Source organism: Schistocerca gregaria, chromosome 2 (assembly GCF_023897955.1).
Source record: "Schistocerca gregaria isolate iqSchGreg1 chromosome 2, iqSchGreg1.2, whole genome shotgun sequence".
In the NCBI taxonomy this organism is placed as follows: domain Eukaryota; kingdom Metazoa; phylum Arthropoda; class Insecta; order Orthoptera; family Acrididae; genus Schistocerca; species Schistocerca gregaria.
The window spans coordinates 819,072,204-819,095,983 of NC_064921.1; the positions used below are offsets into that span (position 1 = coordinate 819,072,204).

General features: G+C 42.6%; 1 protein-coding gene across 3 annotated transcripts in view; it reads left to right on the forward strand.

Moving 5' to 3' along the window:
- The window catches only part of LOC126335153 (uncharacterized), a 459,220-nt gene that overhangs the window by 247,013 nt on the left and 188,427 nt on the right, over positions 1-23,780 (forward strand). For all 3 annotated transcript variants that reach the window (XM_049998126.1, XM_049998124.1, XM_049998125.1), the window contains one exon: positions 8,610-8,753. In XM_049998126.1, coding sequence (XP_049854083.1) covers positions 8,612-8,753 — 142 coding nt within the window. In that variant the 5' untranslated portion in view covers positions 8,610-8,611. The remainder of the gene's footprint in view (positions 1-8,609; positions 8,754-23,780) is intronic.

Genomic DNA, 23,780 nt, shown 5'->3' on the forward strand with positions numbered 1-23,780 from the left:
AAAACAGTTCCACTCCCCCGATTCTGATTTTTTTCTTTTTTTTTTCTTTTTTTTTGTGGTTGCTAAGCAAATTCCAGCTACACAAGCACTAGACGTGGACGCTTTGAAATATAATGAGAAATAACCCATCCAAAACAGCAGCAGTGTTTTCATAAATAAACGACCAGTATTAGGCAGTATTCGGACAAACAACACAGAAAGAACAAACAAAATACCTTGCTATCTGTGTACGCAGCTGATGGCAGTGTTCCTCAGTAAGGAACCTTAGTCTGCACCGAATCTCTAACTGTTCAAAGACACTATTCAAACGACAGTACAATACTCTCTGATCAAACGTATCTACATATACCTCTGTAATGCTGAGCAGGCCACTGGATGTCGTAATAGGCGGACCCGTCAGAACAGAAAGAGGCAGGGAATATTGTGTTGTCAATAGAGAAACTGTAACAGCACGGGTCGTTTGGAAGAACTCACTGACTTCGAAGGTGTATAATGAAGTGACGAGTCGTGCGCTAGTGATACGCTCTAGCACCGCTTACACGATGTACAGAAGGGCAATGTATTGGCGAATCTGCCATTTGTACTCAGGTAATTCGTATGAAAAGCTTTCCGATGTGAATATGGCTACACGAGGGGAATTAAGAGACTTTGAACGCGGCATGGTAGTTGGAGCTAGACTCACGGGATATTCAGTTTCGGAAATCTTTATGGAATTCAACATTCTTAGAGCCACAAGAATATGCCAAGAATACCAAGCTTCAGGCATTAACTGTGTGTGTGTGTGTGTGAAATCTTATGGGACTTAACTGCTAAGGTCATCAGTCTGTAATCTTACACACTACTTAACCTAAATTATCCTGTCCGTAAGCTTACACACTACTTAACCTAAATTATCCTAAGGACAAACACACACACACACACCCATGCCCGAGGGAGGACTCGAACCTCCGCCGGGACCAGCCGCACACTCCATTACTGCAGCGCCCTAGACCGCTCGGCTAATCCCGTGCGGCAGGCATAAACTCTCACCACAGATAATGCAGTAGCCGACAGCCTTCACTTAACGATCAAGAGCAGCGGCGTTTGCGTAGAGTTGTCATTGCTAACAGACAAGCAACACTGCACGATATCAGTGTAGGACAGTGCGGCGAAATTTGGCGTTAATGGGCTACGGCAGCAGACGACCGACGCGAGTTCCTCCGCTCATAGCACGACACCGAGTACAGCACCTCTTCTGGTCTCGTGACCACACCGGTAGGGTCCTAGACGACTGGAATATCATGGCCTGATCGGATGAGTCCTGAACTCAGTTGGTAAGAGCTGATGATAGGGTTGGAGTGTGGCGCAGATCTCACGAAGCCATGGACCCAAGGTATCAGCAAGACACTATGCGAGCTGGTGGTGGCTTCACAATGTGTGGGCTGTGTTTACATGGGAATGGACTCGGTCCAACTGAACCGACCATTGACTGTAAATGTTAACGTTCGTCTACTTGGAAACCATTTGCACCATTCATGAACTTCGTGCTCCCAGTCGACGATGCGCCATGTCACCGGACCACAGCTGTTCACGACAGGTTTCAAGAATATTCTCGAAAATTCCATCGAATGGTTTGGCCACCCACATCGCCCGACATGGGTGTCATCGAACATACGTGGGACATAATCGAGAGGTCAGTTCCTTCACAAAATCCTGTACCGGCAATACTTTCACAGTTATGGACGGCTATAAAGGCAGTATGGCTCAATATTTCTGAAGGGGACTTGCAACGACTTGTTGAGTTCATGCCACGCCGAGCTGTTGAACTGCGCCAGGCAAAAGGAGGTCCGAGGCGATGTCAGCAGGTATTCCGTGACTTTTGTCACCTCACTATACTTTATGTCCGCCGCCGGTAGCTGAGTGGTCAGCGCGACAGAATGGCAATCCTAAGGGCGCGGGTTCGATTCCCGACTGGGTCGGAGATTTTCTCCGCTCAGGGATTGGGTGTTGTGTTGTCCTAATGATCATCATTTAATCTCCATCGACTCGCATTTCGCTGAAGCGGCGTCCAATCGGAAGACTTGCACCCGGCGAACAGTATAGCCGACGGGAGGCCGTAGGCACACGACATTTACATTTTACAGTACTTTATCAAATGACTTCATTACTTTGATTTGATGCACAAAACTACACTTACAAATCAGTGCAAAGTAAAACAATAATAGCTACTGCCAAAAAAACCGAGCCTACATTGTTGTTGTTGTTGTTGTTGTCTTCAGCCCTGAGACTCGTTTGATGCAGCTCTCCATGCTACTCTATCCTGTGCAAGCTGCTTCATCTCCCAGTACCTACTACAACCTACATCCTTCTGAATCTGCTTAGTGTACTCATCTCTCGGTCTCCCTCTACGATTTTTACCCTCCACACTGCCCTCCAATGCTAAATTTGTGATCCCTTGATGCCTCAAAACATGTCCTACCAACCGATCCCTTCTTCTAGTCAAGTTGTGCCACAAACTTCTCTTCTCCCCAATCCTATTCAATACCTCCTCATTAGTTACGTGATCTATCCACCTTATTTTCAGTATTCTTCTGTAGCACCACATTTCGAAAGCTTCTATTCTCTTCTTGTCCAAACTAGTTATCGTCCATGTTTCACTTCCATACATGGCTACACTCCAAACAAATATTTTCAGAAATGACTTCCTGACACTTAAATCTATATTCGATGTTAACAAATTTCTCTTCTTCAGAAATGCTTTCCTTGCCATGCTTCCTTCGACCATCATCAGTTATTTTACTTCCTAAATAGCAAAACTCCTTTACTACTTTAAGTGTCTCATTCCCTAATCTAATTCCCTCAGCATCACCCGATTTAATTTGACTACATTCCATTACCCTCGTTTTGCTTTTGTTGATGTTCATCTTATATCCTCCTTTCAAGACACTATCCATTCCGTTCAACTGCTCTTCCAAGTCCTTTGCCGTCTCTGACAGAATTACAATGTCATTGGCGAACCTCAAAGTTCTCACTTCGTCTCCATGAATTTTAATACCTACTCCAAATTTTTCTTTTGTTTCCTTTACTGCTTGCTCAATATACAGGTTGAATAACATCGGGGAGAGGCTACAACCCTGTCTCACTCCTTTCCCAACCACTGCTTCCCTTTCATGCCCCTCGACTCTTATGACTGCCATCTGGTTTCTGTACAAATTGTAAATAGCCTTTCGCTCCCTGTATTTTACCCATGCCACCTTTAGAATTTGAAAAAGAATATTCCAGTCAACATTGTCAAAAGCTTTCTCTAAGTCTACAAATGCTAGAAACGTAGGTTTACCTTTTCTTAATCTTTCTTCTAAGATAAGTCGTAAGGTCAGTATTGCCTCACGTGTTCCAACATTTCGACGGAGTCCAAACTGATCCTCCACGAGGTCTGCATCTACCAGTTTTTCCATTCGTCTGTAAAGAATTCGCGTTAGTATTTTGCAGCTGTGACTTATTAAACTGATAGTTCGGTAATTTTCACATCTGTCAGCACCTGCTTTCTTTGGGATTGGAATTATTATATTCTTCTTGAAGTCTGAGCGTATTTCGCCTGTCTCGTACATCTTGCTCACCAGCTGGTAGAGTTTTGTCATGACTGGCTCTCCCAAGGCCGTCAGTAGTTCTAATGGAATGTTGTCTACTCCGGGGGCCTTGTTTTGACTCAGGTCTTTCAGTGCTCTGTCAAACTCTTCACGCAGTATCGTATCTCCCATTTCGTCTTCATCTACATCCTCTTCCATTTCCATAATATTGTCCTCAAGTACATCACCCTTGTATAAACCTTCTATATACTCCTTCCACCTTTGTGCCTTCCCTTCTTTGCTTAGAACTGGGTTGCCATCTGAGCTCTTGATATTCATACACGTGGTTCTCTTCTCTCCAAAGGTCTCTTTAATTTTCCTGTAGGCAGTATCTGTCTTACCCCTTGTGAGATAAACTTCTACATCCTTACATTTGTCCTCTAGCCATCCCTGTTTAGCCATTTTGTACTTCCTGTCGATCTCATTTTTGAGACGTTTGTATTCCTTTTTGCCTGCTTCATTTACTGCATTTTTATATTTTCTCCTTTCATCAATTAAATTCAATATTTCTTCTGTTACCCAAGGATTTCTAGCAGCCCTCGTCTTTTTACCTACTTTATCCTCTGCTGCCTTCATTACTTCATCCCTCAGAGCTACCCATTCTTCTTCCACTGTATTTCTTTCTCCTATTCCTGTCAACTGTTCCCTTATGCTCTCCCTGAAACTCTGTACAACCTCTGGTTCTTTCAGTTTATCCAGGTCCCATCTCCTTAATTTCCCACATTTTTGCAGTTTCTTCAGTTTTAATCTACCGGTCATAACCAATAGATTGTGATCAGAGTCCACATCTGCCCCTGGAAATGTCTTACAACTTAAAACCTGGTTCCTAAATCTCTATCTTACCATTATATAATCTATCTGATACCTTTTAGTATCTCCAGGGTTCTTCCACGTATACAACCTTCTTTCATGATTCTTAAACCAAGTGTTACCTATGATTAAGTTGTGCTCTGTACAAAATTCTACAAGGCGGCTTCCTCTTTCATTTCTTAGCCCCAATCCATATTCACCTACTATATTTCCTTCTCTCCCTTTTCCTACACTCGAATTCCAGTCACCCATTACTATTAAATTTTCGTCTCCCTTCACTATCTGAATAATTTCTTTTATTTCATCGTACATTTCTTCAATTTCTTCGTCATCTGCAGAGCTAGTTGGCATATAAACTTGTACTACTGTAGTAGGCGTGGGCTTCGTATCTATCTTGGCCACAATAATGCGTTCACTATGCTGTTTGTAGTAGCTTACCCGCATTCCTATTTTCCTATTCATTATTAAGCATACTCCTGCATTACCCCTATTTGATTTTGTGTTTATAACCCTGTAGTCACCTGACCAGAAGTCTTGTTCCTCCTGCCACCGAACTTCACTAATTCCCACTATATCTAACTTTAACCTATCCATTTCCCTTTTTAAATTTTCTAACCTACCTGCCCGATTAAGGGATCTGACATTTCACGCTCCGATCCGTAGAACGCCAGCCTACATTAGAGCTTGAAAACGACAGCTACTAAGATTCCAATCAGGGGTATATAAGTTGAGGACACTGTGTAAGTAGGCTGTTTGCTATGTAGGTAGGCTGTTTAGGCTTTTATGTTGGTAACGCCACGTAGCGCTCTGTATGAAAATCACTGACCGTGCTGTGTGCACTCTGTGGCTGGTTTGCATTGTTGGAATTTTTGCTATTGTAGTGCTGAGCAGTTGGATGTGAACAGCGCATAGCGTTGCACAGTTGGAGGTGAGCTGCCAGCAGTGGTGGATGTGGGGAGAGAGACTGCAGAATTTTGAGAGCGGACGATCTGGACGTGTGTCCAATAGAAAGAGTAAATTTGTATCAGAAGATTCCAGGTTCGTATCCTGGCAGGTTCGCCATATGAAACAGCCCCTTGGAAAAATTAATGAATTACTGTGCTGATAAACCTCTTACGCTATCTGATTTTCAAACAGCTGAGCAGAACTGAACGTACTCAGACATTTCTCTCTTTACTTATTCTGATCAACACTAAACTGACACACAATATTTTTAACGCAACGCAGTCTGACTTTCAATAATGTCCCTGACTAACAATAACCTATACCTTTCATGAATCACTTACCTCACAAAAATCTTCGTTACTCGAACTAGTGCAATACAGCGAGCGCCAATACTGCCAGCTAAGATTCTTTTGTAGTAGGGATTATTGAAAGTCAGACTGCGTAGCGTTAAAAATATTGTGTTTCAGTTCAGTGTTGATCAGAATAAGTAAAGAGAGAAATGTCTGAATACGTTCAGTTCTGCTCAGCTGTTTGAAAATCAGATAACGTAAGAGGTTTATCAGGACAGTAATTCATTAATTTTTCTAAGGGGATGTTTCAACTGCAGTAATGGAGTGAGAGAATGGGTGGGTATAGGACAGAAAGGTGTAGTGACGTAATACACGCAGTGAAGTTACCTTTAAAAGAAATTGGCGTTGCTGAGTGAAAGAGAAAGAAGCATAACTGGTCCAAACGTAAGCACTTGCTTTACTGTTTCACGAACAGATAACTGACCATATCAGTTACATATTTAAGTGAAAAGTTATGAGGTTGACAAAAACAAGTTCTTCAGATTTTTTTTTTTAAATGCAACAGCCCACTGAATTATGCACAGGCTGCAGGGTAGTTTGTTCCAGAGGCGAGCAACAGTAACAGAGGAAATTGTTAGTGTTTTCGCTATACGGGTGGACACAGCTAGGATACCCGATAAACGAGACCAAGTGCTGCGACTGTAATGAGATGACAGTGATTTCATCTCCGATGTGAGGTAGAGGGACGCATCCACACTGAAGACCAGATGAATTAGGCACAGAGCCATGCCGCATGTTGGTCACGTAATACCCTTGGACGATATTTCAGTGCCGTAACTCAATACAGTATTGGAATGCTACTCTCATTAGAAGTCGTTAACCATTTGCTGTAGCTTACACTAGTAGTACGCTGTGTTTGTAATCTTCTCTTTTCACATAAAGTGGTAATTCATATTCATTGCTCTGTTCTATAATTTAGTCAGTTCTTAATAACTGAGGTGTTACCTTCATATAAACAGTGGTGACAGAAGTAAAAGGCACAAAGTTCATATATTAGGTAGGTGGATAAGTCTGCAGCGTTTTTCCATGAGATTAATAAACACGAGAGACACACATAACAGAGACGTTAGGCACCAATAAAAAATTCCCTGCCCTATTTACAACAGTCTGCCAACGCTGCGGTAATTTTTCAATTCCACGACCGTTGAGACCACGTGCTTTTGAAGCGAAAACTCGTCTTGTTCGGAGCGCATTTTCACCCGGAAAGGAAGTTCCTTGAAGGTTGTTCGGTAGAGATCGGAAAAAGTGAAAATCTCAGGACCCAAAATCAGGTGAATAAGGCGGGTGCGGAATCACTTCCCAACCCAATTCGTGTAGTGAATTCATGGTCCTCGCACTTGGATATAAAGACACCATTTCTCGTCACCAGCAATGGTCAGGATAGGCATCGTCGGTATTGTTCACGAACCAATTGATGACGAGTCGGCTCAGATGTACACACGGCCACCCGCAAATTTTTGTGGTATTGTCTCAGAGCTTGCCGTACGAATACACCCGATTTTTGTACCTCCCCCATTGCCAGCTAATCACCCACGATGGTTGAATGTTTACAGTTCATCACATTTGCCAGTTCTCGTGTACACTGACGTGGATCATTGTGCATTAATCCGTTTAAACGATCTTCATCAAACCCCTATGGCCCTTCTGAACATGGAGAGTCACGAATGTTCAAACGATCCTCCTTAAAACGGGAAAATCATTTTCTTGCAGCAGTGAGGAACAAATAAAATATAACAGTCGATAAATTAACCCATAGCGACCGGGATCCCAAAGCGCAAAACAAAAACGCAACCAACTTACTCACCAACCTAATACTTTCTGCTGGCTCCTTGGACTGCAGCTACTCAGCGACTCAACTGTGGCTGCCACGTTGTCAGACCATAGGCAGCCGCTGGCTACCTCACAATAGCACCCATTGGACAGAGCTTGTAAATAAAAACATTGGGTTGCATACACATGTCATCATGACAACTTGTTTTCAAGCTAGCCTGTGGCCAGGTGCACAGATAACCGTGCCCCTCCCACTGACAGCAGTGCCATTCACACAGCATGTGGCGCTGTTACACTCACCGAACCATTTGCCTACACTGATCATATGTCCAGTGGAGTGCACAATAAGTATCTCCCCACTCAGCACGGATTTGAGTGACTGCATGGCACCAAGCAGGGAGCTCCAGCTGAGACTGCAGTCCTGAATGATCAACACTGCAGTGTGACAACGAATAATCAAGCAGTCGTCATGGGAAGCCATCGCTAACCAATGACCATGGCCTTGAAGCACTCTGTTTATTCAGAGACAGTATACAGCGAAGACCGAGTTAGTATCTGTGTGATCATCTAGGTCAGTTACCGTCCACGATATAAGTTCTGTAGGAGTTAGACTATCAGTGTCACTCAACCATTCAGTTGATACTGAACCGGTGAGTGAACTTAGATAACCCATTGTGGAACTTCGTTCGAGAACTTCATTTCTCTGTGAATCATTCCTATTGGTGTGGCCATGTAACTCTTTAGATGTTGCTAATATTTTGTTGTATGTTTTCTTGTATAATAATAGTGTTGGTTATTTTCTACTGTCTGGGAATATTATTTTATGAGTGTTATACCACTTCAATTAAAACACTTTCATACACAGACAATATGGTTTGCGGAAATGGTCTATGCTGGTAACTAGTCAGCCAACGTAAAATATGGTAGGTTTGATATGCATTACAAGATTTTCTCTACATAAAAGTATGGTAATACTCAGTATACTCAGTGACAACATTTCGTGGCATCATTTACTTCTGCCGTTATTTCACGTTTGCATCTTCATACTCACACACAGAAATTTTTGAAGCATAATTTTGTTCACATCCTACTGAATGGCTTGACCTCACTGCGTCTCTGGTACTTCCAGATATGGACGGCTTGTATCACAGGCAGACCCGTCTCGCCAGAGGTGGGCAGATGCCAACGATACTTGTAGAACTGATACTGCTGATGCTGACAATGGTGCCGCAAGCCGCGGGATCGACGCCTGAAGTGGGCACTGGCCTTTACGGTAAGTTCTGAGGCAATATTGACAGATCTCACTGGAATCCCGTCATGCAGTCAGTGTCAATCATGTATCATTTACTGCCAAGTAGGGAACAAGATTAAGATGCAGTCATAAACTCACCATAAACAGAGAGAAAAGTAACTTGCTAATTTAATAATAACTGTACATAAGAACATGGGTGTCTGCAGATACTAGGGCTATGGCTATTTTTCATTCCATCCTCCAATCGATTGCAAAAATCTGGGGACGTTTTGTGTAGATGTGTTGCACAGTGTCTCTAATAAGCCTGTCTATTGCGTCACATCACACCCCTCAGTACTAAGTACACAGTCTGCAAATAAAGCTGCCTAGAAAGTAGCGTCTGCTGCCAACAGTGAGGTGCCTGGTGAGAGGTTTCGCCTGATTTCATGCAGCCCACATAACGTAACTGTCATGCATTTCCTTCTGCAAGACAGTTCTCGGCCGCACACTTGAGGGGCAACGAAGATGATCCTGCAGCATTTTCGATGGCAATTGTTCGATCACCCACCATATGGTCCACACATTGCTTCCTCTGATTTTGATCTCTTTGCTCTCATGAAGGACAGTATTTTGGCACGGACAGTGAGCTGCAAACCAGCGTAGGGAATTGGAGGAAATCAGAGGTGCCTGCCCTCTATGACAAGGGTACTGGAAAGTTGTTAGCATGCTATGAAAAACATCTATGTCAGACCGCCTATAAGCAGCACGTAAGTGTTGCAAACAAAACATTTTAGATTTTCACTGCAATTTCAGTTTTGTAATAGATCAGAGGTTAGATTAGATTAGATTAGATTAATACTTGTTCCATAGATCATGAATACGACACTTCGTAATGATGTGGAACGTGTCAGGTTAATAAAAGATGTCTGTACAAGAAATTACATTACACAAAATATTGCATGACACTAATGATTAAGTTTTTTTTTTTACTTAGTTTATATCTAAAAATTCAGCCAATGAGTAGAAGGAGTTGTCATCTAGAAATTCTTTTAATTTATTTTTAAATGTTAGTTGGCTATCTGTCAGGCTTTTGATGCTGTTTGGTAGGTGCCCAAAGACTTTTGTGGCAGCATAATTTACCCCTTTCTGTGCCAAAGTCAGATTTAACCCTGCATAGTGAAGATCATCCTTTCTCCTGGTGTTATAGGTATGCACACTGTTATTACTTTTGAATTGGGTTGGATTATTATCAACAAATTTCATAAGGGAATATATATACTGTGAGGTTACTGTGAGGATCCCTAGATCCTTAAATAGATGTCTGCAGGATGACCGTGGGTGGGCCCCAGCAATTATTCTGATTACACGTTTTTGTGCAATGAATACTTTTCTACTCAACGATGAATTACCCCAGAATATGATGCCATACGAAAGCAGTGAATGAAAGTAGGCATAGTAAGCTAATTTACTGAGATTCTTATCACCAAAATTTGCAATAACCCTAATAGCATACGTAGCTGAACTCAGACGTTTCAGCAGACCATCAATGTGTTGCTTCCAGTTTAACCTCTCATCAATGGACACACCTAAAAATTTTGAAAATTCTACCTTAGCTACAGACTTCTGTTCAAATTCTATATTTATTACTGGAGTTGTGCCATTTACTGCACGGAACTGTATATACTGTGTTTTATCAAAATTTAAAGAGAGTCCGTTTGCTGAGAACCACTTAATAATTTTGTGAAAAACATCATTTACAATTACATCACTTAGTTCTTGGTTTTTGGATGTTATTACTATACTTGTATCATCAGCAAAAAGAACTAACTTTGCATGTTCATCAATGTGGAATGGTAAGAGGTTGAGAAAAGAATAGCCCGCATATGCTCTCCAAGAGTGAGAGAGATTCTACACTTATCCAGTGAAATTGGCTATGAAAGCAATAACATCGCTTGGTAACTCAATTGGTTAAATGATGTATTACTTTCAGTGCATTTGTACTTCACTGTACTGGTGTAGTTAATTTTAGTGCATTCGTATTTCTAACTGTTACTGTAAAAACTATCGTGGCTTTGGTCTTCTAAACATTGGCTACAAACTGTACCCAGTTATTATCAATAACCACATGAAGAATATCACAGAAGCTGCAATTTCTGAGCCGGCTGCGGCGGCCGAGCGGTTCTAGGCGCGCAGTCCGGAACCGCGCAACTGCAACGGTCGCAAGTTTGAATCCTGCCTCGGGCATGGATGTGTGTGACGTCCTTAGGTTAGTTAGGTTTGTGTAGTTCTAAGTTTTAGAGGACTGATGACGTCAGATGTTAAGGCCCATAGTGCTCAAAGCCATTTTTGTAATTACTGAAAAATAGAACGTGTTGAGATCAGGACGTTTGTGCACAGACAATGTGTTTGTATTAAAATGCATCATAGAAAAACAGAGAATTTAATACAGAAACCCATACGGCCTTATCGACCCTGAGAAGGTGTTTCACTGTGTGAGCTGTGATAGCCTATGGAAGATTGTGTCTCAGTGAAGTCTTTATCACCTAACAGAGACAGTGAAAAGCCTTTACAAAATATACACATTATTGTAAACGCAGGTAGGAACTGATTAGAAGAAATAATTATTAAGCAAGGTGTAAGACAAGGAAGTGCACAGGCACGTACCCTTTTAATATTTACATTGACTTCATTCTTTGCAAATGAAAATGTAAAGCAAACGATGGAATTTAGATAACGAACGAGGTGTCTCTGACAGCACTTTTGTTTGTTGATGTCATCGTTATTATTCAAAACAATGAAAAATGGTTCAAATGGTTCTGAACGCTATGGAACTTAATATCTGAGGTCATCAGTCCCCTAGAACTTAGAGCTACTTAAACCTAACTAACCTAAGGACATCACACATATCCATGCCCGAGGCAGGATTCGAACCTGCGACCGTAGCGGTCGCGCGGTTCCAGGCCGTAGTGCCTAGAACCGCTTGCCACCGAGGCCGGCTCAAAACAATGAAGATCATCTACAAAGATCAGTATACCAGCTGAACGAAATACGCAAGAAATACAAGTTTAAAATTTCTGATAATGAAACGAAAATAATGGCATTTCGAGGAAAACATCCAATCAGATCAAAAATTGTTTTGGATAATTCAGTTTTAGAACAAGTCTTTCGAATCTCTAATTTTGGCTGCGCTGTAAGTTTAGATTCTGATTCTGGCACTGAAACCAAAATACACAAATTCCAAGTTGGCTGTGGTACTATTAACAGAAAATTGCCCCATAAAGTACAAAAAGAAACCATCATGGAATTCGATAAAGTGATGGTGACTCCTGTGTGGAAATGAAAGCTGGGTTGCCACAAAGAAAAAAATAAATAGATAAAATTCAAACAGCAGAGATGAGGTTCTTAAGAAAGACGACTGCGCGAGAAGAGTCATGATCGGAAATGAAGATATTAGATCGGAATAAAATATTTTCAAGATGATTAAAAAAGCGTCAAAAATATCGTGAAGATCGGAAACAACACTTCATGAGAATGTAAAGCCACAGAGTTCCCCAGAAGTCCTGAACCACGAGCCGAATGGGAAAAGAAATACTGGAAGACCTCGAAAAGGATGGCAACGATTTTGATTGTCAGTTTAGAACAGGCAACAGCCTAATCTTTGAAAGGAAGATAATGATCATGATGATGACGATGACTGTATTTCATTTAACATCGCTACTAAAATTAATACGTCAGCTCATCAACTGAGCTACTATACATTATTGCTGTAATAGGCAATTTCACTGCATAATTTTAGAATCTTAGGTGACTGCTAATAACTGGTGCAGAAATTCTAAGCTCTCACACACGTGCAAACATTCAGTGGAAGAAGTGAGACTTCGTACCGATGATGCCAGGTGAACTGTGTTAGCTGTCTTGGGCTGTAACAGGTAACTCGCACACCTGAAGCCGAGAGCGGTGATGGACTATGCGTGGCGCGTCTCCCTCCGGTGATAAGCGCATTAGGCGGCAGGCGTGAGCGAACTCCAACGGCGGGGATAAAAAGCCAGAGCTCGCTGGCGGGGGCGTGTAGAGTGCCGTGCCGGCGCCCCCTGACGGGATTATTAACCACTTCCACCGCCCGGTGTCGCTAATTACCCCAAGTTGGCCGCGGCGCAGGTGCGCCAGCTGCTGCAGGCAAGTTCTGCGCAGAGCTGCTCCACTCACCTCGATTTTCCTCCTTCACAAACCTATACCCCTTTCATGCTTAAACATCAAGCAACAATCGCATCCACTCGTTACCTGTATCAGCTTACACATCGGAGGCAAACTTCAGTTCGCATAATGATAATGAAACATCGCTGTGATGAAAACTGAAAGGCGCACAGCGTTATTCTCTAAGGAACCGATGGCTCGCCGATGTGCGTGGCTTGTTGGAGGCATAACACGACAGATTTCACGTATCCCGGTGGTAGTTAACTCAGGTTCCTGATTCCCTTTGGTCAACATCAAGAACACTCGATGAATAAAAACCACAACCCCACTCATATCGAAACACATCCTGAAACACAGCAACAGTTTATACCGAAAACCAACAGCAGAAGAAACTTATTACATGTAAAAGACTATAGGGGAAGCGAAAAACATAATAAACCAGAACAGAACACTCTGTAGCAACACACTGTTTATCGCTCTAAGAGAACTAGCGCAGGACACGGAACAGGAAAACATACACACACAAACACACGCAAAACCCTTCCCCCATCACACATAGAGACATAAATAAGGAACCGAGCGAGGTGGCGCAGTGGTTAGACACTGGACTCGCATTCGGGGGGACAACGGTTCAATCCCGCGTCCGGCCATCCTGATTTAGGTTTTCCGTGATTTCCCTAAATCACTCCAGGCAAATGCCGGGATAGTTCCTCTGAAAGGGCACGGCCCACTTCCTTCCCCATCATCCCCTAAACCAATGAGACCGATGACCACGCTGTCTGGCCTCCTTCCCCAAAAACAACCAACAACCAACATAAATAAGGAACACAAGTCGTCAGAACTCCCGCTACAATTTTCAGAACCTTTTCGCAATATACGTTACATTTCTCGTGACACGCGCGAACAGCAAGATGGCGTAATATTTTGGATTGCAAACAAGATGCGAAAGTTATGTTTTTCTGTGTCCAAAAGCAGCTGCAACTCATCTAACGACCGTGAGTACATGACAAACCACGTAACAGCTTGGGACACACAAAAACTGACAACACTACCGCAATCTCAAATGTATAACGCTGACATACGTAAATTCAAGTTTTCGTGTTTGTTTTCCAACAGCCTCTCACACAGTTGCAGATGACATAATGTAAGTCGAGGAAAACAGCAAAAAACTCACAGAAAATATGCCGGAAACAGCGGCAACAATGGCAAGAACCATGCCAAGACGTAAAGTAAAAACGTTGGTATGAAATTGTTCACAGAAAACAATATTTGAAACCAGACAGTACACATGTAATAATTTTTCACAATGCTAATAGGTATAATATTTTTGCATATTTAAGAATTAAAGAACCGACTCATGATGACGATATTGTTGCTGAAACTAGTTTGGGAGTAAATAAATAGGAAACAAAAGTATTTTCTCCATCAAGATGGACCCACAATCCCACGTTTTTGTGCTAGATAGCGTCTTCTGAACATTATAGATGAGTCACATTGGGTGCTATGACAACGTATCTGCTCAAGTGGCGTGAACATACGAGTAACAACACAAGCGTTTTGTTTATTTCTTGCAGTGAGAGATTTATTTGCTACCTGTCAAAGACCTGCTTCGATTGGTCTTCAATTTTCAGAACACTCCAGATCACTCGGGAACTTTCGACAACATGGTAAAAATGTACGTTTAAAAAAATAGAAAAATTTTAGTGTTTGCTTTACTCTTTAAGAGTACAATGCTTTATCGGAATGCTTTGCCTGCCAAACTCTAGTCTCTGCTTAATATGTTTTGCATTTGTCGTACACCAATGTTTTGTTCACGTGCTTGCATCATGAACTTCACTCATTGTTTGCTTACAAAGGAACTGTTCAATCCGACATGTCGAAACTCTTTTCTATGAATTTGTACACAACAATAAAGGGAGGTGGGCGCTACAGTCTGGAACCGCGTCACTGCTACTGTCACAGGTTCGAATCCCGCCTCGGGCATGGATGTGTGTGATGTCGTTCGGTTAGTTAGGTTTAAGTAGTTCTAAGTTCTAGGGGACTGATGACCTCAGAAGTTAAGTCCCATAGTGCTCAGAGCCATTTGAACCATTTTCTTGGAGGTGGGCAACAGACTGGTGCGGCAACTGTCGTAGAAGGCAGGTGGACCGGAGCGGAAATTATTAGGGAACAGATTAAAACAGTAAACAAAAGATTTGCGTAGCATACATTTCTTCAAGAGAACGAGGCTCATTAAAAATAAGCAACAGTGGTAATGTTGGAGCCCCAACGATGCGAAATCACTGTAGCGTCCTGTAGAGAAGTCACTCCAAGCGTCAGTGAGCTAGAATTCCAGACATGCTGGAAGTGTGGCTCAGCTGGTGCACACCATTGGGTCTGCCAGATTTCAAGCAACCAGTGTTTGCGTCTTATGGAAGCTTGAATTCTGTTACTATGACGCCCCTGGAATGGTATCAATACGTGATACCACCGAACCCTGCCATTAAATTTTTTATACAGGAAAAATACACCAAAAGAAACACATATCAAAATTTTTGTTGCTAACACTGCAAGTATTTCTATAAAAGATGTTTAAATTTTCCAAATTTGTAGCTTGCCGGTCATTTACAGAAACGTACAACCCTGCCATAGCTGTAGCGGACAGCATATGCGCAACACATTGGTCACGTATTCTTGATTGTCGGCACATCAGTAAATAGATAATATGACACAGCGTAGCCGTCATTTGGAAGGCGAATTTCACTTTCTGTTCATAGTTTCTCTCACTGTTACTGTTCGCTCGAATTTACAACTCATTTAATGTTCATAATAATTGTCAACTGCCTTCGTGGCGTTGCAACGGCCTTGCCGCAGTGATTACACCGGTTCACGTCAGATCACGGAAGTTAAGCGCTGTCGGGCGTGGCCGGCACTTGGATGGGCGACCATCCGGGCCGCCATGCGCTGTTGTCATTTCTTGGGGTGCACACAGACTCGTGACGCCAATTGAGGAGCTACTCGACCGAATAGTAGCGGCTCCGGTCAGAGAAAGCCATCATAACGACTGGGAGAGCGGTGTGCTGACCACACGCCTCTCCTATCTGCATCCTTAGCTGAGGATGACACGGCTGTCGGATGGCCCCTATGGGCCATTTGTGGCCTGAAGACTGAGTGCTTTTCTTTGTGGTGTTGCTAAGTCTTAATAATGGAGATTAAACTCAATTACATATGCATTTCTTGGCATTTGCTTTGTAATAGGATCTGTCTTTTCACAGTATGTTTTCAACCTTGTAAACACGAAGTATGAAGAAAATGGTATGCAATCGAAATCAACTTCTCCTGAAGACCGGCATATATGTTCTTTATTAGATAATTTCTTGGACATTCATTCCAATGATTTCGACATTTCGTTACAAATTGTGCTAACATTAGAAAACCAGGAAATAACAATCCCGTGAGTTGTGATACAAACGTCGATTTTTGTACTAATTAAAGTTCAATAGTATCCACACATAGAGAAAATATGCACAGTAATAGGTTTCAGTGAGGAAGAAAAGTCTGTAGACGTTTTGGCTAAACGAAGGAGAGAGAAAACGCTTAAGCTTGAGCATTGCGCAGAGCTGGTTTCTTTTCGTCAAATCTGAGCTTGAAGTTTATAAATGGAAGAACGATTTATAGGAAATACGAAATATGCGCCAAATGAAACTCGTGAAAGACAAGCTTTTCGAAAGGTTTAGAACAGCTCTTCAGCGTCAGTTCACCGTTACCAAGAGATTTCTACGGGAGTGGGCGCACTGAATTTCAAATTAGATTAACATTACTGATTTACAGGCTTCTTCGACTTCGTTAAACAGATGCAGTAAATTACACGAAAAAGGAAGTCGGAAAATTGCGATGTTTACCTGAGGTAAACTTGTAGAGAAGATGCCATTGACCGGTAATACTATAGAGAAATTCGTAACTGACGTGAAGACAAAACTTCTTGTTATCTGCATATAAACAAAATCAGCCAGTTTTCGTGCAAACCGTACCTCATCATTTTGATCGAAAAGGAGACATATTAACTTGTCGATGAATGCTATCACACATTGGTATACAACAATGCCTGTAATAAATAGCAGTAGATTACTGTTTCCGCAACTTTATCTCTGCTCTCAGAAACATCAAGGCAAATTGGGACCAAAATTTTAAAATAATTGATTGTTTACTTGAAAAAGTCTTATAACCGGCGAGAGAATAATTCATTGCTTTTATTGGACTCTTGGCGTCGACATACGGACAAATCAGTCTTTAGGAGGACGACCCAAATTAAAGTATTAAAGTACATTACGCGTAAGGGCTATGAAGATAGGATATCACAAATTAGGGCTCGTACGGAAGCATATAGGTATTGGCGAGTGCAACAAGAAAGGAAATTAGCAGTGTTACAGCGTACCCTCCACCACGAGCCGTACAGCAGCTTGCGGAGTAGATGTAGATCTGCTCCTTTCTGGGTTTCGTGGAGAGCGAACTGGGTTTCACAAGATCATTATTTTCGGAACCTATCTTGATTCCTTCATAGGAGATTTGCGGTCTCCTGATATGACGTTATACATAAGCATGAAACACGTTTCAGAATACAACAATAGACCGACGTCAGAGATACAGACCTACAGTTATGTGCGACTGTTCGATGACTCTTCTTGAAAACAGGAATGACCTGTCCTTTTTTTAAATCATTCGGAACGCTTCGCTCCTCAGAGTCCTGCGGTACACACACTGGACTCGCATTCGGGAGGACGACGGTTCAATCCCGTCTCCGGCCATCCTGATTTAGGTTTTCCGTGATTTCCCTAAATCGCTTCAGGCAAATGCCGGGATGGTTCCTTTGAAAGGACACGGCCGATTTCCTTCCCCATCCTTCCCTCACCCGAGCCTGCGCTCCGTCTCTAATGACCTCGTTGTCGACGGGACGTTAAACACAGCTGCTAAAGGACGATCAAGTTCTTTCGCATACGCTATGTACAATTGAACCGGAATCCCGTCAGGTCCAGTAGCATTCCCTCTGTTGAACGATTTCAATTGCTTTTCAATGCCTTGGTCACTTATTTCGATATGTGATCGTTCGTCGATCGTGTGACGATTTAAAGAAGGAACTATCGTGCCTTCTTCCTCTGGAAAAAGACCTATAGTATTTCCGCCTTTTCTGTCCCTTCTGTTTCAGTGCCATCGTGGTGACAGAGTGTATGCACAGGTGGCTTCCATCCGGTTACTGATTTAACGTAAGACCAAAAGTTCTTACAACACCCTCTCAAGTAGGTAGGTATAATTTTACTTTCGAACTCGTTGAACGCTTCAAGTGTAGCCCCCACCCCCTTACCCAATTCTTACGCATATTTTGGATTCGTTTAGTGTCTGTCTGTCTGTGAGGCTTCGGCTACGTTCAAATTTGCACTAAAGCTTCATTTGCTTCCGTAGCACCTTTCTAGGACGGTTGACGAACGACGGTGAGTCTTTTCCATACCTTACAATTTTTCTTGGCACATGCCTGCCTAAAGGGTATCGTACGATGTTCTTGAACTTTGTCCATTGATGTTGAATACTGCTATTGCTGGAGATGAAGTTTTCCTGTGCGACACCTATAATCAATATACACAACCTGCAATGTCATGATTGTCTGAAAAATACAGGGTGACAGCTATTGAACTATATGAAAAAAAATGTAAATTAGTTACAAACTACGGCGTACGCACATTTTATTCAACTTGTAAACGTCACTACAGATATTCGTATTTAGTTTATGACATGTTCGATATGCCTGCCATCATTGGCGATGATGTGGCGCAGACGAATAGCGGATTCTGCATGGCCTGCCGTTGATGCCCTCGAATGCCAGTTTTCAGCCCATCAATGGTTTTGAGGTTATTTCTGTACACCTTGCCTTTAATACAGCCCCACAAAAAGGAGTCGCTTGTGTTCAGATCCGGAGAATCTGACAGCCAATCGAGGCCCATGCCAGTGGCCTCTGTGTACCCCAGATCCAGACTGCGGTCCACAAAATGCTCCTCCAGGACATCAAACACTCTCCGCTTCGATGGGGTCGAGCACCATCTGACATGAACCACATCTTGTCGAAATTAGGGTCACTTTGGATAATGAGGATGAAATCATCTACCAAAACCTTCACGTACCGTTCGGTAGTCACGGTGCCATCGAAGAATATCGTACCGATTACTCCGTGACTAGATATTGCACACCACGCAGTCATCCGCTGAGAGTGAAGAGACTTCTCGATCGCGAAAATCGGATTCTCAGTCCCGCAAATGCACCAATTTTGCTTATTGACGAACCCATTCAAATGAAAATGGACTTCGTCGCTAAGCCTAACCAGTCTCACGTACTAATTCCCATTATGCCCCACGGCCAACCATGCAGTTTGCGCGTCCTAACGCAAATCCTTCAGACGTTATGACGATTTTATTTCATGTAGTTCAATCATTACACTATGTATATGAAATGCCACAAGTGCAAGGAATCCGGACGAATACCCTCCTCAGATATACCAGACTCTTTGGTCGAAAATCTTGTTAGTGCAGATGGTTCAAAAAAATGGTTCAAATGGCTCTGAGCACTATGCGACTTAACTTCGGAGGTCATCAGTCGCCTAGAACGTAGAACTAATTAAACCTAACTAACCTAAGAACATCACACACATCCATGCCCGAGGCATGATTCGAACCTACGACCGTAGCGGTCGCTCGCTTCCAGACTGTAGCGCCTAGAATCGCACTGCCACTACGGCCGGCGTTAGTGCAGAATACGACTCAGCGTAGTGAGTGATGAAAACAACGAGGTAGCAACGAAATCTACGGTCTTTCTGCCTTAACAGCGCAGCATTTTCAGTAGGTTTGATCGTATTCCGTGGTTCGTGACAATTTCATGACAGGGTTGATCTTGACAAACTGATATTGTTATTTCAATGTCCAGTATTATAATTTCATAACTAGCAGGGGCGCTGCGGCCGCACGATTTAAACATATAATTTTCGGGAAATAGGATAAAATGTAGTTGAGCACAGCCGGACAGGGATTCGAACCCCTGTCCTCAGGAAAGCACGTCTAATGGTCAGAACACTGAAGTGCTTACTGCATACGGCCGCTGCTGGTGTTAGCGGCTATCACAGCACGGGCGAGCGGCTCAGCTGGTCTCGCGGCGCGGGCGGAAGCATCGGCAGCTTCCGGACCACATATGCGCCGCTTTGTAGCCGAGCACAATGCGCCGGCTGTGACGCGTGCGGCATCTCCGGCTGCAGGCGCGCCGACCTCTGTGCGCCACTTGCTGTCCAGCGGCGTATCACGGTATAAGTGTGTGTGTGTGTGTGTGTGTGTGTGTGTGTGGGTGGGTGGGTGGGTGGGTGGGTGGGTGGGTGTAGGTATTTTATTACGGGATAATTATATATTATGATTTTGGTTGGGGTGACTTCAAATATTGCGAGCTAGCATGAGACTTTTAATTAGCATATATAACGATAATACTCGTACGGTCATCGGCTGCCCCGGAGTACGTACGATAGGATATGTTTTAAACACAACGCGCGACTCACCGCCTTCTAATAAATAGTTTGCATGAGCGCTGCTATTTAGAAAATAAAATATGCATATTCTTACGCAAACTGTAATTATTACTGTGGGTCTCAGGGGCTACTGGTTATTTATGTACCTAAGTACGCAAAGATTAACTGAGATATTGCGGAATTTATTGAACGAAATATTTTCAATCATTCTTGTTCATTATTTACAGGCAATACTGGAGAGAATCTCATCTGCCATTAGGTGGCCAAACTCGAAACATACTGAACTCATTCAGTATTCTAAATATTAGTAAACGAAATCTATTTTTACTCTGCTAACTGTGAGACTATTGTGAGATCAAGATAGAGAAACCTCTGACGTTGACATTTACATTTAATGACGTGACGTCCGTTCCTGAAGTAGTTCCGGTCGTCCCGCGTAGCAGTTTACCCGCGGGGAAACACGAACTTGCGATTTTCAAGATCCACCCTAGACGCTGCTGAAAGCGTAAGTCAGAATAACTGCGTCTGGCAAGAATTATCATCTGAAAACTAAATCCGCTTAACTCACGGCCTGTTCCCATGTTCACTACCCAGCTACCTGTATCAGGCTGTGCAGACATTGTCCCTACATTCGCACAATACACAGTCTCTAAGGGTAACATGTTTACTCAGCTATTTAATTACTTGTTCCAAACATAAAATTTACGTTAGATGCGATGCGTGTCAAGTGAACAAAGTGCACACACACACACACACACACACACACACACACACACGGTATGAAGGGTGAGTATTACCGAACTATTTGAAATAAAGTCATCATAAATTCTAAACGGTTTGCTCAAGGACGTTCAAATTGTACGGTTCGCCGCGGTGCATGATGGGAAATAGTATGCGCTGTATGGTTTGCTTTAACGCCGAAGCCCACTTTCCTTTGGATGGGATCGTCAATAAGCAAAACTGGCGCATTTGGGGGACTGAGAACCCGCATTTCGCGATCGAGAAGACTCTTCACGCTCAACGGTGCGATATTCCTTGATGGCATGGTGACTACCGAACGGTACGCGAAGGTTTTGGAAGATGACTTCATCCCCATTAGCCAAAGTGACCCTCATTTTGATAGGCTGGCGTTGCTGCAAGACCCCATCCAAGCAGGAGAGTGTTTGACGTTCTGGAGGAGCACCTTTGGAGGCCGCAGTCTGGCTCTGGGCTTCGATTGGCTGTCGGATTCTCCGGTTCTGAACACTTGTGACTCCTATGGGGCTATATTAAAGAGAAGGTATACAGCAATAACCGCGAAACCTTTACTGAGCTGAAAACAACCATTCAGGATGTCGTTGAGAGCATCGATGTTCCGATACTTCAGCAAATCATGCAGAATTTCGCTATTCGTGTGCGGCACATCATCGCTAATGGTGGAAGTCATATCGATCATTTCATAATCTAACTCCGAATATCTGCAGTGACCTTTACATTTTGAATAAAGTGTGTCCATGACGTACTTTGAAACTAATTTACGTTTTTTTTCATACTGTTCAAAAATTGCCAACCTTTATATATATAGTGTACAACACAATTAAATGATCACTTATTCGCAAGAATGTAATCGTCTCCCATTGCTATGTGGTAGTTTCGATGCCTACAAGTAGCAATATAGTGAATTCACATTGATGTCTCGGCGACCCAATTGGCCTGATGCAAATGCTTTGGAACTCATCTGTGTCGCCGGCCGCGGTGGTCTCGCGGTTCTAGGCGCGCAGTCCGGAACCGTGCGACTGCTACGGTCGCAGGTTCGAATCCTGCCTCGGGCATGGATGTGTGTGATGCCCTTAGGTTAGTTAGGTTTAAGTAGTTCTAAGTTCTAGGGGACTAATGACCACAGCAGTTGAGTCCCATAGTGCTCACAGCCATTTGAACCATTTTTTTCATCTGTGTCGCTATCGGGCGCCATCGCCGATTACGCAGATCAGTGGCCCCGTTATTTACGCGGATTACATTACCTGTACGTAGACATGTAATGGCACATACGTCCACAAACCTACTAACGAGCTGTCGGATCCCTGATACGCAGAATCAGTGATGTATTTCGTTCCAAAAACGGACAAGCAAGTTATTTAAGCAGATGGTCATAATATTTTGGCTCATCGATATATTATCTACAAATAGGACTAATACTGCCTTCTGATTCAAATAAAGTGCCAATTAACGTAAAATAATAACAGTAGTGGGGCAGTCATCAAACCCTGGGGGCTCCTATTGTTAGTCCTCAGGGAGCAGACAATGCGTGCCTCTTCGTATTACTCGGCCCACGGTAACTTTCTGCCCTCTGTTTCCTGAAATAGGAACTAAACCAGACATTTGCGGAACTACATATTCCATAATAACTTCTGTAATAGAATATTGTCACTTCGATATTTCCTGTCTGCCTGATCAGGCAAAACTCCCAGTCCTTGCAGTTCAAAGGACAACACTAAAACATTGAACCTGAAGATGATCTACGAACGAAACTGGTCACAACGCAGCGCAACACAGTAAATGTGTAATAATAGAGTGGAGGCGGTTTTCTTTAACCATGAAATAGCCAAATGCCGTTGGTGAGTCGTGGAAGATGCAATTGGTGAGATTTTAACATTTAAAAGTTTAATTATATGCTCGTTATATGTATAAATATCTAATTCAGTAGAATGTCCCTTTGAAATCCAATCTGTGACTGGCTAAGTATGCCGTTACTACATACGTGTGTGACAACACGGAGTACATTAACTTCTCAACAATTTTTCAAAGTCTTCTAAGGAGTGGCAGTGAGTGATTGTTATCGAGATAGTCGAGTCGCCCTGTTTATAGAGAAACCGAACAATGGCATATTTGAACATTTCCAGGGAAAGCACCCTGAGTTAACGATGCATTATATAAGTGATTAAGAACGTCAGATATTGTAGGGCCACAAATATTTAGGGTTTTATTCGAGATATTATCCATTCCGTTTGAACTTTCACTTTTTTGAGGTCGTGATGATCTTCGTTATTTTATAAGGTAATAAAAGATTAATATGCATTTCACTAAATTTTCGTTGTCTCATTCTTTTGTGTAATGTTTTGCTTTCTCTTCTGAAATATTTACACCAATTTTCTCATCTAGTTTAGAAAGTAATTATTAAAATATCTGATATTCATGAACTGTCTTTCACTATACATACAGGGTGTTTCAAAAATGACCGGTATATTTGAAACGGCAATAAAAACTAAACGAGCAGCGATAGAAATACACCGTTTGTTGCAATATGCTTGGGACAACAGTACATTTTCAGGTGGACAAACTTTCGAAATTACAGTAGTTACAATTGT